We start from the raw sequence: 16258 nt of genomic DNA, 5'->3' as shown, positions 1-16258 counted from the left end.
CTCAATCATTGCATTTCCTTTTCCCAGTTTGTTTACATTTGATTAAACTTCCATGATACTTTATCAAGTATGGTGTGTGGCAACTAAGACGCAGACTTCTAGGTGAGGCTTTGAGAGCGGCTGGGAGTCAACGGATTTGTCATATCGCATTCCCTGGCTTCCCTCAAAGTGTTAAAATCCTCCCAAGACAACACCCAACAATAACAGACAATAATACCACAGTTATGAAATAGCCTGTCAAATATCTGGCTCAGCTAAATCACATGTTGTTTTTCACCTTGTGGTGTTGGTACATGTTCAATACAGGTATTTTCTTTGTGCTAGTATAAAAACATATATCCCTATATAACTGGCTTTATAACTATTTCCTGCTGTGTCAAAGATCGATTCAATGTGTCTCTTGGTAAAAGTGTGTAAAATCCGTTCAGTGTCTCTGCTGCGTAAGGTCACATCTAGCTGTCGTTCATTCTCTTCTTCTCCCAGCAGTGTGTAATGCCAATTCATTCTCTATCTTCCTCTCTCTCTCTCTCTCTCTGTTTTGGTCCAAGCTCTCTGTCATTGATCCTCTCTCTTTCTCTATGCAGTGTTTAACATAAGTTAATTCTCCTTCTCAATCTATCTCCCTCTCTCTTTCTGTTGTAGGTAAGGTCACATCTCTCCTGTCCTTCATTCTCTCCCTCTCTCCCGCCCTCCCTCCTGGCGATGCTAATTAGAATTCCATTCAGAAGAGGGTTTCCTGCTTTTCAAAGTCCTTCATTAGCTTCCTATTCCCAGTCGGCATGGCGATCCACCACTCCGTCTCATTGGGCGTTCCTACTTCATTATTATTTCCCCACTTGTCAATTAGCAGAGAACAAATCAGACAACTCTAACCCTCTTTCAACAAGACATAAAAGACAGATTTAGTAATCTTTTGTTCTTCTCTCTCACCTTTTATATATTTGTTTCATTATGTATCAAAACAGACTTTACCACTCTTTCAACTGCCAGGTACTTCACCAAACCAAATACTCAGCTCCCTAAAAGGTAAAAACATTTATGAAAATCACCTCCCATTGATGTCTCTGGGTCAACCACAATTGAATTAACCCTCTCCAGTCTCCACTTTAAAATAAACACCATTAAAGCTATGGAAAGAAAGAAAAACAGGACATATCGCTATAGCAACAACTTTCATCAAATGCACCGCAGGTACTCTTAAACTGTTTACTATAACTCTATTTACTACCTCCGCGGCGTTCGCTGATGTCAGGGGGGTTGTGCAGGAACGTCATATTTTGTGATGAAAAAATTGCTTATCTGGGAAAGAGCTAGTCTCAGCAGTATTCAAATCATTATTACTGTGACAACGTTTGTTTATTAATCAAACCTCCACTGCTAGTATGCGCAAACATACCTAAGATACAAATAAGAAATGTATGAATTATGAATCACGCCTCATCCTTAATTTATTGTTATTGGTTCCCCTCTTGTTCATTCACGAGCGTTGTTGTGATGGTTTGGAGATGAGCTAGGCAGAATACAAATGAAGAGTTTATCTGAAGTAAACAAGGAGACAGACAGACAGACAGACAGACAGACAGACAGACAGACAGACAGACAGACAGACAGACAGACAGACAGCTAGTAAGACCGACAGAGAGACCGACAGAGAGATAGGCAGACAGACAGACAGATAGATAGAGAGGCAGGCAGTGAAGTGAGACAGGGAGACAGAGACAGACAGATAGAGATAGCCAATATGTAGAGAAGCAGACAGACAGTCAGTGAGTGAGACAGGGGGACAGAAGACAAGTTGAAAGACAGACAGTGAGACATATAAAGATGCATAAAGAGGACAGACAGCTAAACACATTAAAAACACACACACTCCCATTCTCTGACTCACCTGTGATGTGATAGCTGACTTGGCGGTTCACTGTAGAGCTGTCGTCATCTCTAGTGTTGAGCACAGCCACCACCTCACCAGGGGGGTCGCTCTCGCGCACTGAGCCACAGTACCTCTCATCCAGGAATCTGGGCGGGTTGTCGTTGATGTCCGACACGGCCACGGTCACCGTGGAGGTGGAGCCGAGGGCCAGGGTCTCCCCCAGGTCTGAGGCTACCACCAGGAAGGCGTAGGATGGGTACATCTCATGGTCCAACTCCTTGAGAGTAGAGATCCAGCCCGTGTTGCTGTCAATGGTGAAGGTCTGTGTGGATTGGTCCGGCTCCCCTTCGGATTGCGCCAACGTGCCTAGGCTGTATGTAACCTGTCCGTTAGCTCCAGAGTCTGGGTCCAGAGCCTGAACCTGGATGATCATGGTGCCGATAGGCATCCCTTCCATCACTGTCGCCTCGTAGGAGTTGGATTCAAATGCTGGCTTGTTGTCGTTCAGATCCAGGACTTTGACTTCTACGTCGACACTGGTCACAGAGTCCAGCTTGGCCTGCTGCACGGTGGCTGTGACCTTGAAGTGGAAGGCAGTGATGACCTCGTGGTCCAGGGGCTTGTCCAGCTTGATGACCCCAGTGTCCCTGTCCACCACCAGGACTCCATCCTGGTTGTTCTCCCCGGTCTCTCCGTTGACCAGAGCAAAGGTGACTGGCAGCGAGGCGTAGCCTGGTGGGGTGATGAGGCGGACGGACCCTAGGGCAGCTCCTATAGGGGTGTCCTCTGGGACGGTAAAGGAGAACTGGGGTTGGGTGAAGGAGGGAATGAGGGCGTCAGGTGCCAAGACGTGGATGTAGACTGATACTAAAGAGTGCTTGACAGGGATACCTCCATCTACTGCTTTGACAAAGAAAGACAGGACTGAGTTGCGCAGGTGGCTGAAACTCCCCTTGGTGACCATCCAGCCGTTGTCAGGGTCGATCTCTAACATATCCACCACGGGTACGTGTGCCTCGCTGTAGAGCGAGTATGTCACCTTAGAGTTGGCACCGTCGTCAGGATCATATGCCTGGATCTGGGTCACCAAGAAGCCTTTGCCTACGTTAGATTTGACGGAAGCACGGTATTCTGTAGCTCTGAAGCGAGGGACATTGTCGTTGTCATCCACCAGGGAGACCCGGGCGGTGCAGTAGGAGGCCCTTCCACCCCCGTCCTGGGCCGCCACCGTAAGGACGATGTCCTTGTTGCCAGGGTCCTCTCTGTCCAGCTTCTCCAGGGTGGTGATCTGACCGTTGGCGTCCACACTAAACTGGTCCTTCCCCACGTCGTTGACGAATGAGTAGGTAATCTGGCCAAACACTCCTGGGTCAGCATCGGTCGCCCTCACCTGGTAATAATAGTTAAGTTACTTTCTTTTAGATGGGGTATTGTACATAGTAAACATGTCAAACAAAACATATTACAATTACTATTACAAATATAGTATCACGTGCATCAAAGATTCATTAAATAAAATACACAATTCATTACCACAAGCTGAATAGTTTAAAATGAAAGGCTCTTACCTGGATCACCTTGGTTCCTACCGCTGCATTCTCCCGTACCTCTGCATCGTAGGCATTCAGTCCAAACACAGGGTTGTAGAGGTTGGCCCCCAGGACCCTGACGTGCACCTGGGCTGTGCTGGTGAACACCCCATCAGAGACGGATACATTCAGACTGTAGGCTGGCTCCATCCTCTGCTTCCTGTGACCAGACAGCGTGATGATACCCGTCTCACCATCCATCACAAAGTTCATTCTCTCGTTTCCTGACAGGATGCGGTACTCCAGTTTGTCATAGTCGGAGCTGTCAGCATCCGAAGCCTGGACGCAGGTCACAAAATAGCCCCTCGTGGCCAGTTCGCTGACATAGGCCTCGTAGAGAAGCTGGTTGAACACCGGAGGGTTGTCGTTCATGTCATTCACCACCACCATGACCGACACTTCACTGCTCAGCGGTGGGAAGCCGTTATCGGTTGCCCTGACGATGAAGTTGTAGCGCTGGACCAGCTCGTGGTCGAGCATGCGGGCGGTCAAGATGAGGCCGCTGCTGCTGTCGATATGGAAGTGGTCGGTGCTGTTGTAGGCATCTGTGGGGTAGAATATCTGATAGCGTACAATGTTGTTCTTCTCAGAGTCTTTGTCAGTAGCCACCACTTGCAGAGCCGGAGTGCCAATCATGGCAGTCTCAGACAGAACTGCCTTATAGGACGTTTTCTCAAACACCGGAGGGTTATCATTGACATCATTAACTGTGACATCTACGTCCACCTCAGCACGGGCGCTGGTCAGGTAGTCTGTGGCTCTGACGGTCAGACGGAAGGATGGGGCGATCTCATAGTCCAGGGAGTTGATGACTCTGATGACTCCGGTGTCAAAGCCGATGTCGAACTGCAGAGAGGGGTCTCCCTCCACGATGGTGTAGATTATGTTCTGGCCCTCAGGGCTGGTGGCGTTGATTCCTAATATGGGAGTGTGTACCGCTACGTCCTCGTTCACCGACACTGCGTAGAAGGACTTGTCGAAGACGGGCATGGCCTTGTTCACCACAGTGATGGGGAACTCTAAGGTGGAGGAAAGAGGAGGGTAACCTCCGTCCTTGGTGTAAACTACCATCTGGTACTCCTGGTTGGACAGGTCAGACTCAAAAGACTTCTTCAGACGGAGGCCGCCCGTCAGCCTGTCGATCTCAAAGTGTCCGTGGTCATCTTTCAGATAGTAGGACACCTCTCCGTTGATGCCTTTGTCACGGTCCACGGCGGTGACCCGGAATATGGGCGAACCGGGTTCGGCCTCCACTTGGACAGCAGCGTAATACGGTAGTCCCACGAACACAGGAGCGTTGTCGTTAATGTCCTCTACCTGCACCCTGACCATTACCCTGGCAACACGCAGACGGTCATGCTCCCTCCCAGCCTCCACCACCAGCTCATAGAACTCCTGCTCCTCACGGTCGAAGGGAATGCCAGTGGTCTGGATTACGCCAGAGGTGGATCGGATCCGGAAGCGTGTCCCAGGATTCAGTAGGGTGTACTTGAGGGGCTCGTTGAGGCGATTCCCCACTGCGTTGACCACGGCCACTTTGGTGATGTTGGTATTGTTCTCTTGGATGGACGAGGAGTAGAGGCTGTGGGCGAAGAAGAGGCCAGAGTCCAGCGTCTCACGGACCAGAACAGTGACTAGAGCAGTGCTGGAGAACTTACCGTCGGACACTTTGACGTTGAAGCGGAATCGTTCCTTGGAGAAGTTGTTGTTTTTGACGGTGATGATGCCGCTGGAGGGCTGGATGGAAAAGTGCTCCAGGTTGCCATCTGTCACTGAGTAGGTGAGCTCTGTGGGGACATTTTGGTCTGGGTCCATAGCTGAGACCTGTAATGCCTCCACTCCTACATAGGTGGGCAGCAGCAGGACAGTTTCGTAGGTGTCTTGGGTGAAGCGAGGTGGAGAGTCATTTGTGTCAATCACCTGGATGGTGACCTCGGTGGGGCTATCCGCTGTCAGCTGAGGCCTCCCACTGTCTCTCACATGAACATGAAAGTTAAAACTAGCAAACGTCTCGTGGTCCAGGTTGGCGATAGTCCTGATGGAGCCGGTGCCAGAATCCACTGTAAAGAACATCTTGGCTGTGTCCTCAACGATCTGATAGACCAGGAGAGCGTTCTGATTGCGGTCAGCATCAGTGGCCTTGATGACCAGAGGAGTTTTATCTGGGTTCAGGACCACACTGTTGATGGGCGCCGCCTCGCTGATACTACCCTGGTAGCACAGCAGCTGGAACACAGGTGGGTTGTCGTTTTCATCCACCACCCGTATGAGCAGGGTGGCGTTGGAGGCCATGCCAGCCATATTGGTGGCCTGGACGATCAGGTTGTAAGATGCTGTGGTCTCATAGTCCAAGGGTTTCTGAGTTGTGATCACGCCACTGTACTGGTTGATCCTGAAGGTGCGTTCGCTGTTGCCATGTCGGATGTCGTAGGTCAGCGTGGATTGGCTCATGGCGCTTACTGTGGTGACAGAGGTTCCCACAGCAACGTTCTCTGTGACCTCGGCCTGGTACTCGGTCTGGGGGAACTTGGGTCCGGCGTTGTCGGAGAGTGTGACGGCGATGCGAACCACAGAGGTGGCAAAGAGTGGCGGGGAGCCGTTATCGGTGACTCTGATGGTAATGACGTAGTAGCCGATGGTGGAAAGGTCGAGCTCGCGGGCCACAGAGATGATCCCCAGAACCGGCTCAATCCGGAACGTGTTCCCTGTGTTGCCTAAAGGAAAACAGACATAAGAATGAATATTCAGTGATAAAAACTAGTGCATCGAAATCTATATCAACTGTTTGTATATTGTCATCTATTATCGATATACTGTCTATATCAGGGGTCTCCAACAGGTCGATCGGGAGCTACAAGTACCTTGAAGCCCACCTCCGAGTAGCTCGCCAAACAATTCTGAAAGTGCATGCAATTATCACGTTTTCCCACGGCAAAATGTTATAAACAAATCTCACATGTATCAGACACAAGTATCAGACACCGCAAGCTCCCAGCTACTATCTAATCAACGCAATATTAACATTATCCTACCCCTGGTTAGCCACTATTGGCTTAAAAAAACTAACCCAATACAATATCTGCCAATTAATTTCCAGCAATATTGCCCCTGTCTGTCTGTGTGGTGCGCTGGTTTGTCTATCACTCTGTGTGAAGCCAGTTAATGTGATAACCGTCATGTAGGTTGACAGAAATACTTTCCCCAAAACATTCTCAATTAAATGTTAACTGCAAAGTAAGCTTACCTGGCAGAAGTATATCATGAGTAAGTATATAATTTGTATCTAAAATGTTCTAACGAAATGAGTAGTAGCAGTACAGAACCATCGCTAGACCGTCATATTAGATGGTACGTTCCTCAAATTAGACGGTAATTAAAGGGCCAGATGCGCAACTAAAATTACACTCCAAAAAAATGTGTTAGTTTACTTCCAGACCCCCCAAAAAATGGTCTTCTGACGTGATTTAAGCATGACATGGACTCAGAACATCCAATTGTATTGTTTCTCTGTGAACAATTGTACATTTGAGAGTAAAACACTCAGAAATCTAAAATCAGGTTAAATAAAAGTGAGAAAACAGAATTTGGGACAAATCAAACAGAATTTTGGGAAGAAATAGCAGATTTTATAGGACCCCCTTAGAGTGGTTTATAAAGTTATTTGACCAGGTATATTGACAGAAAACATAGTGCATTTCTTTATCTTGAACACTAAGGACCCGGGAAGAGTTGCAAAGTAGAGGAGCAGAGAAGAATGGGCCTATTTGAAAGCTGGGGGGAAAAAATTGTAGATCGCACCATGTTTCATTTTTTAAAAGTAGCTCTCATGCTAGAAAAGGTTAGAGACCCCCGGTCTATATCTTTGTATAGTTAGACACACCTTATTCTTTTGATCGTTCTAAAACTCTTTTTATAAACTGGGTGGTTCGAGCAAAGAAAGCTGATTGGCTGAAAGCAGTGGTAAACAGTATCAGATGGTATACCATGGGTATGACGAAACATTTATTTTTACTGCTCTAATTACATTGGTAACCAGTTTATAATAGCAGTAAGGCTCCTCGGAGGTTTGTGATATATGGCCAATATACCACAGCTAAGGGCTGTGTCCAGGCACGCAGCGTTGTGTCGTGCTAAGAACAGCCCTTAGCTGTGGTATATTGGCCATAAACCACACCTCCTCGGGCCATATTGTTTATTTACAATGCCATTTCTATAGTTGCTCACCTGATTCCATGGTATAGAAGAGTTCTGCGTTTTCTCCCTTGTCTTTGTCCAGGGCAGTCACCTGGAGCACAGCAGAGCCCACTGCTGCAGACTCATAGACCGAACCCTCGTACAGAGCACTGGTGAACACTGGGACATGGTCATTAACATCCTCAACATCCACCAACACTCGGGCCAGGTTCCTCCTGTACGGAAACTCCTGGTCTTTTACCTGAGGGCGAAAAATGATTCTAATCATTAGTCTATTAACGCAGGTGTATAGTATTATCAGCCACTATTACATTTCTCATTATATAACCGGCATGAACACTTGCCTATTACAAAATAACTTTATGTGTTACGGCAATGAATTAACATACAAACAGAATCAATAGGACAACATTACTGAAGTTTCCCTTTAAAACATGTACTGAAGCTTTAACTTCCCATGAAATGAAAAGGGAGTGTCACTGCAAACCGTTCTGGGTCTTTTGGGACGGACTAATCCCGTCATTGGGAGATCAGATGAGAATTCGAGGGCTAATCAGATGGATTTATGCGAGACTCTCCACAACAAGAGAACGGGATCAGAGGCAAAGCCTGTCTCACACGAGGCGCCACACAGGGGGAGTATTAATAGAACCAGCATTAGCATCAGAATTAGCGCTAGCTCTGCTGGCGGTATTATGAAACGCTGGCTAGTCCAACACTGATTATGATTATTATGATACTGAGGAAGTGTTAGGCGGAAGATCACTGGGTCCATTGGAGACAATAGAGTTGTTCTCTCTCTGTTCTGTCTGTGTCTATGTACGCCTGAGGCTCAGGATAATAGGTGCGTCACTGTGGCTCGGTCTTTCTATTAATCAAAGCAGCTACGCACAATAGCCAAAACTGTTATACGTGCTCTGGTTGGGGAAAGTCATCTTGGACTCTGTAGTGGTTATGTGTAGTCAATGTATATTTATATTGTTAGACCTCTTATCTCTTTGGTGCAGGAAGATGTTATAATTATGAGATACTGATCATATTGTAGCCTATACATTGTACCCTATACCAATGCCCTTACATACCTGGTTCCAGCACAGCAGACACTGTCATGGGCACACCGAATGTCAGATATTAAAGATACTGTCTACCTGTGGATTTCACCAAATTAAATCAGTGAGCCCACCTAAACTTAAATATTTTCCCTAATAAAAGATGTCAGGCAGACGTTCCTATCTGGCTTCAAAATGACACCGTATAATCTATAATTATAATGATTTGAGAAGACATTAAAACGGTACGACTACAGTGGTAGGATGAGCAGTCGTTTCCTATTTATGCTACCCACTGAACCAGATTAAATGAAGTAAAACAGAGTGAATGAGGATGATTCATTTCAGAACTCCACACACACAAACACAGTCAGACCCCCCCCCCCCCCCCCCCCACACACACACACACACACACACACACACACACACACACACACACACACACACCCACACACACACACACACACACACACACAAACACAGTCAGACTCCACACACACACCCACCCACCCCCACCCACCCACCCACCCACCCCCACACCCACCCACCCACTGTTTAGAAACAGTCATGGTTTCTAAAACCGTCTCATTCCCCTGACGAGGGTGAGATGTTGGTTCACTGCTCTCAGTAATTTGTGTAATTGCTTAACGATGAGCTCAGGTAAAATGAGAACACAGACAGGAGTAATCTGCCTCTAGCAGGAGAGTTACATTAGAATATTAAACTGCCGCAATAAGGATAATGCTCTTGAACCACTACATCTCTACAGTCTCCTCTCCTCTCCTCTCCTCTCCTCTCCTCTCCTCTCCTGTATTCCTCAACCTCTCCTCTCCTCTCCTCTCCTCAGCTCTCCTGTATTCCTCAACCTCTCCTCTCCTCTCCTCTCCTCTCCTCTCCTCTCCTCTCCTCCTCTGACAGCTTCAACACATCCATGACCAACGGAGGGATTTTTCATGTAGAATCATAAGGGAATGTGACCAAATAACGCAAATGGAATCCTCCCTTACAACGAGATTCAAGATAACCTAATCGTATTTGATACAACATTAACGGTATCAGTCTCTTACCATGACAGTGAGGATGTGCTGTGCTCTAGCCTCGTGGTCCAGTCTCTCTGTAGTATACACCGTGCCAGTGTTGGGGTCAATACGGAACAGACGCAGGCTGGAGGGGTCGATGGCGCTGTGGAGGGAGTAGGTGAGACGGTGGCGCTCGTCACGGTCCGACGCTAACACCTGGACCACCTCCGTCTCCGGGGGCGTGTCCTCAGAGATGGTGATGTCATAGGTGGGCTGGGAGAAGACAGGCGCGTTGTCGTTGTTGTCCAACACTGTGATGTGGACCTGGAGAGGAGAAGGAGAGAGGGTTGTTGTGGGTAGGGTTAGGCCAATATGTCATAGTACTACAGCACACAAATGTGTTTGTCTTCAGTCTTCAGTGGGAGTGAAGGGTAGGCCATAACATATACAGTCGGTCAGATACAGCACAGTTCCGTGTCATGCAGTACATATTTGCGAGTCTGTCACAACTATTATGTGAATAAGACGTTTTTTGCAGTTCATGTACTTATATACACCATGTACTGTATATGCCAATCGAGACATATGTTCGCTGACGTGCTTGTTGTGTGTCATGTACTGTGTTGACGGTTGATGACTCATGGAAACCTTGTGAGTCACAAACGGCAGATTCCCACCGCCGATGACAAAGGCGGTTGCGTTGCGTAAGAAGGGCGTATTGGGAGGCCAACGGCAGGGAAGGCTAAATATAAGACAGAAGCAGCAGAGGTCTTCCTGCCGGTGACCAGCGGAGATTTCCCCCATTGGGCGTCACACTGAGGCTCCATCTGTGATGTTGAAGAAGGGAACTCTGCACAGCCTCTCATGACTGGCTCTACTGTCAGCACGTCTTACAGGTGTGTATGTGCGCCGTGTGTGTTTCAGTGTTCGTACAGACAGTGGCAAGTCAAATTCAAGGACTTTTTCAAGCATTAATATTGATTTTCAAGGACCATCAATTTGTAATAGTTCCTATTATGCAATTGTTTCTAGTCGCCAACAGATGGCAGTATATCGCCACAACCTCATGGGAAAAAATTATTAACTTACTATTTTTTATTTTATTTAACCTTTATTTAACCAGGTAGGCTAGTTGAGAACAAGTTCTCATTTACAACTGCGACCTGGCCAAGATAAAGCAAAGCATTTCGACACATACAACAACACAGAGTTACACATGGAATAAACAAGCGTACAGTCAATAATACAGCAGAGAAAAGGTCCATATATAGTGTGTGCAAATGAGGTAGGATAAGGGAGGTAAGGCAATAAATAGGCTATTGTGGCAAAATAATTACAATTTAGCAATTAAACACTGGAGTAATAGATGTGGAGAAGATGGATGTGCAAGTAGAGATACTGGGGTGCAAAGGAGCAAACAAATTAAATAACAGTATGGGGATGAGGAAGTTGGATGGGCTATTTACAGATGGGCTATGTACAGGTGTACAGATGGGCTATGTACAGGTGCAGTGATCTGTGAGCTGCTCTGACAGCTGGTGCTTAAAGTTAGTGAGGGAGATATGGGTCTCCAGCTTCAGTGATTTTTGCAATTCGTTCCAGTCATTGGCAGCAGAGAACTGGAAGGAAAGGTGGCCAAATGAGGAATTGGCTTTGGGGGTGACCAGTGAAATATACCTGCTGGAGCACGTGCTACGGGTGGGTGCTGCTATGGTGACCAGTGAGCTGAGATAAGGCGGGGATTTACCTAGCAAAGACTTACAGATGACCTGGAGCCAGTGGGTTTGGCGACGAATATGAAGCGAGGGCCAGCCAACGAGAGCATACAGGTCTATTATACATACTATACATACTATTCATCACTACCTTACAAGTTCTACAAAAAAATAAGTGTTTCACTACTTATTTACTACATACATGAGTGGTAAGTCAGGACTGATGATGTTGACTGATTTCCTTATATGAACTCAGTAAAATCTTTGAAATTGTTGCATGTTGCGTATATATTTTTGTTCAGTGTACATAATATTAAATTGTATTTATATTTAAATTGTCTTTATACCGTAGACTACTACATTTTAGCTCCCAAAGAAGGCTACCCCAACACATAATGACATGAAAGTGAGTTCTGACAGTTGTCTCTAAAATGTAATAAGATTAAAGACTCTCTCAGGGGACCCTTTTTACATTTTAGGGGACACCACATGGGTCCCGGACCAAAAGTTTGGGAACCATTGTACTACTAACCTCTCTCCCTGCTTGCTCCAATGCTTCCCCTCTCTGTGTATCAAATCAAATCAAATTGTATTAGTCAAATGGGCTGAATACAACAGGTGTAGACCTTACAGTGAACTGCTTACTTACGCGCCCCTAACCAACAATGCAGTTTAAAAAAACAAGGCTATGGATAATAAATAAAAGTAACAAGTAATTAAAGAGCAGCAGTAAAATAACAATAGCGAGACAATATCTCCTTTGCCTCCTCCATTGCAGCCAGACTCACCACTGTCTGTCTCACTACTCTTTGTTATAAGAACTTATAGTAGCCCATCTTTTGATTATAGCTAGCTTAATTTCAGTCAGCTGCTCCTGCTGAGGTCAGGCTCTGTTCAACGTTAGCTTCTAACTTCATCCTTCTAGCCAGGGGGGATGTATTGTACACCCACAGGGATTTAGTCAGCACATCTTGCAGGGGTGTGTAGGGACTGTGATGTGTGTGTGTGTGTGTGTTGGAATGAATAGCAAGGGGGTTTGGACAACGTGAACAGGTACCATCACGCAGGGTGTGACATGGCCTAATGGACCGACTGAGACAGAAAGAGCAGAGTAGAGAGTAGAGTAGCTGAGAGGGGATGTTTTTGGCTTCCTGTGCTCTAGCTAGCTATTAGACCTCTGTACTTAATGAGGATACCCACTGGGCACACACTGGTTGAATTGCGCTGTCATTTCAATGAGATTACGTTGAACCAACGAGGAATAGATGTTGAATTGACATCTGTGCGCAGTGGGGTGGCTCTCCCTGTCAGGGCACACAGCAGTAAAGCTCCGTTGCAGTTCCCTCCAGCTATCATTCTGAACGAACAGAGGGAGAGAGAGAGCGATGAAAGGGGGAGGGGGGAAATTGAAAAATGTGATGTGAGTGAATGTGTGAATGTGTTCATAATAATCTAAATCTACAGCATTATCACTATCAGCATACTATCATGTTCACCAGGGAACTAGTTTCCCTGTCACATAGTCTCAGAATGCTTTACAAAAACTTTGCCATGCCCCGTAGGAACATGACAGACAGATGGATATGACAAAAGGACTAAATACATATGAATATAAATGATATGTATGAATTTCTCCTTTACGCACGACTAATTCCTGGGTATTGAAAAGCACTGGCCCTGAAAATGACAACGGAGGGAACAGGTAGAGTGACATATGCGTGAAACGGACTGTCACAGGGAAATTATAAGGTGTCTTGCAAGCACATTCCATATGTCAGCGCAATCCCTTCTGCTCTATAAAAATGCTAATCCATTCTACTGTGTGTGTGTGTGTGTGTGTGTGTGTGTGTGTGTGTGTGTGTGTGTGTGTGTGTGTGTGTGTGTGTGTGTGTGTGTGTGTGTGTGTGTGTGTGTGTGTGTGTGTGCGTGTGTGTGTCCTGTTCTGCCACAGTCACCTGCATTTAACACACAATGAACACACATTGTATATGACATGACATCTAAAAGAGGAAAGAGACACATCGCGTCCTTGACCAGAGGAATTAAACGCGGGGGAAGAGAGTGTTCCGATCACTCTGATAGGACTTTGACACGCCGTATGCCATCATTCATGTGACAATGTGACGGGCGCCATCCATCAAAGAATGTAAAGACGTTTTTCAAAATGGTTGATGGGGAAAAGAAGGGGGGGAAAATCATTGGGAATGGGTGTGTAGTGTCTGTCCATGAAGGCGAGGTCTGTGTATGTGGTTTCAAATGTAACTATTAGAAGCACATACAGTACCAGTCAAAAGTTTGGACACACCTACTCATTCAAAGGTTTTCATTATTTTTGCTATTTTCAACATTGTAGAATAATAGTGAAGACATCAAAACTATGAAATAACACATATGTAGTAGCCAAAAAGGTGTTAAACAAATCAAAATATATTTGAGATTCTTCAAAGTAGCCACCCTTTGCCTTGATGACAGCTTAGCACACTCTTGGCATTCTCTCAACCAGCTTCATGAGGAATGCTTTTCCAACAGTCTTGAAGTTCCCACATATGCTGAGCACTTGTTGGCTGCTTTCCCTTCATTCTGCGGTCCAACATCCCAAACTATCTGAAATATGTTGAGGTTGGGTGATTGTGGAGGCCAGGTCATCTGATGCAGCACTCCATCACTCTCCTTGGTCAAATAGCCCTTACACAGCCTGGAGGTGTGTTGGGTCATTGTCCTGTTGAACAACAAATGATAGTCCAACTAAGCGCAAACCAGATGGGATGGCATATTGCTGCAGAATGCTGTGGTAGCCATGCTGGTTAACTGCGCCTTGAATTCTAAATAAATCACTGACAGTGTCACCAGCAAAGCACCCCACACCATCCCACCTCCTCCTCCATGCTTCATGGTGGGAACCACACATGCAGAGATAATCCATTCACCAACTCTGCGTCTCACAAAGACACGGCAGTTGGAACCAAAGATATTAAATTTGGACAGGTTCCCACCCGTATGTCCATTACTCGTGTTTCTTGGCCCAAGCAAGTCTCTTCTTATTATTGGTGTCCTTTAGTAGTGGTTTCTTTGCAGCAATTTGATCATGAAGGCCTGATTCACGCAGTCTCCTCTGAACAGTTGATGTTGAGATGTGTCTGTTACTTGAACTCTGTGAAGCATTTATTTGGGCTGCAATCTGAGTAGTTAACTCTAATGAACTTATCCTTTGCAGCAGAAGTAACTCTGGGTCTTCCTTTCCTGTGGCGGTGCCCATGACCGGTTTCATGAGCCAGTTTCATCATAGCGGTTGAAGGTTTTTGCGACTTTGACGTTCTTGAAATTTCCCGGATTGACTGACCATGTTTTAAAGTAATGATGGACTGTCGTTTCTCTTTGCTTATTCGAGCTGTTCTTGCCATAATATGGACTTGATCTTTTACCAAATAGGGCTATCTTCTGTATACCACCCCTACCTTGTCACAACACAACTGATTGGCTCAAACACATTAAGAAGGAAAGAAATTACACTAATTGACTTTTATCAAGGCACACCTGTTAATTGAAATTGTTAATTGAAATGCATTCCAGGTGACTACCTCATGAAGCTGGTTGAGAGAATGCCAAGAGTGTGCAAAGCTGTCATCAAGGCAAAGGGTGACTACTTTGAAGAATCTAAAATATTAAATATACTTTCTTGGTTACTACACGATTCCATGTGTGTTATTTCATAGTTTTTATGTCTTCACTATTATTCTACAATGTAGAAAATAGTAAAAATAAAGAAAAACCCTGGAATGAGTAGGTGTGTCCAAACTTTTGACTGGTACTATACGTGGTTTATCATGTACTTTATGAGGGTGTGTGTGAGAGTGTCTGTGAGGGTGTGTGTGAGGGTGTGTGTGAGGGTGTGTGTGAGGGTGCATACGTGCATGGGTGCATGCATGTTTATGCGTGTTCAGATGTATAGGTGGTAGCAAGCTACAGAACACAATACTAACAGTGCCACGTTAACTTTAAATTACGCACGCCAAAATCAACATGTACCGGTAGGAGATTAGGCTCTTTCTGAGAATAAATAGAGATATGACATGTTGCGTCTCCAGCTGCAGTACCTGTGTGGCTGCAGAGTTGGTCCCGTCTGTCACCTCCACAGTCATGTTGTAGAAGGAGCGCTGCTCAGCATCAAGAGGCTTAGCGATGATGATGGTGCCCACGCCCTTCTCTATGTCAAACAGACTGTCAGTGTTACCGCCTGGCCAGGAGGGGGGGATAGAGAGCAGAGGGGTTTAGAGACAGATGGGGGGGACTGGTTTATTAATATCACACTCTCTTTTCTCTCTCACTCACACGCTCTTCTTCTCTCTCTCTCTCTCTCCTCTCTCTCGCTTTACCTCTCACACACAAACTCTATCACACATAAAAATATTTTTTAATAAGTGTATGGATCTGTGATAGTGAAAAACAGAGAAGGAGACTGAATTGTGGGTGTGACAGTGTTGTGGGGAGTGTATGATCTGAACGATTCCTGGCTCTCTGCCAGGGAATACATAAATAGACACAAACACACAGAAATACAACATTACACACAAAAGTGCACACACATAAACTAATAGGGAGTGGGCATGCACAATCACTTGGATCACAAATACAAGTGTCTGTGTATGTATGTATGTATGTATGTAAGTATGTATGTGTGTGTGTGTGTGTGTGTGTGTGTGTGTGTGTGTGTGTGTGTGTGTGTGTGTGTGTGTGTGTGTGTGTGTGTGTGTGTGTGTGTGTGTGTGTGTCTTCCTGACAATCTGTGAGTAATTACTAGGTTCAGACAGACCCAATGAGACTG

General features: G+C 45.9%; 1 protein-coding gene across 1 annotated transcript in view; it reads right to left on the bottom strand.

Annotated features, from left to right (window-relative positions):
* The window catches only part of LOC120028483 (protocadherin Fat 3-like), a 79902-nt gene that overhangs the window by 42076 nt on the left and 21568 nt on the right, over positions 1 to 16258 (bottom strand). Inside the window, exons 2-6 of the mRNA XM_038973687.1 lie at positions 15531 to 15670; positions 9770 to 10045; positions 7684 to 7894; positions 3439 to 6173; positions 1889 to 3260 (exon numbers count right to left, since the gene is read on the bottom strand). Coding sequence (XP_038829615.1) covers positions 1889 to 3260; positions 3439 to 6173; positions 7684 to 7894; positions 9770 to 10045; positions 15531 to 15670 — 4734 coding nt within the window. The remainder of the gene's footprint in view (positions 1 to 1888; positions 3261 to 3438; positions 6174 to 7683; positions 7895 to 9769; positions 10046 to 15530; positions 15671 to 16258) is intronic.

The sequence above is a fragment of the Salvelinus namaycush genome, chromosome 34 (genome assembly GCF_016432855.1).
Source record: "Salvelinus namaycush isolate Seneca chromosome 34, SaNama_1.0, whole genome shotgun sequence".
Classification (NCBI taxonomy): Eukaryota; Metazoa; Chordata; class Actinopteri; order Salmoniformes; family Salmonidae; genus Salvelinus; species Salvelinus namaycush.
The sequence above is the reverse complement of the archived record's forward strand: the minus strand, read 5'-3'. Positions and strand labels throughout refer to the sequence as shown.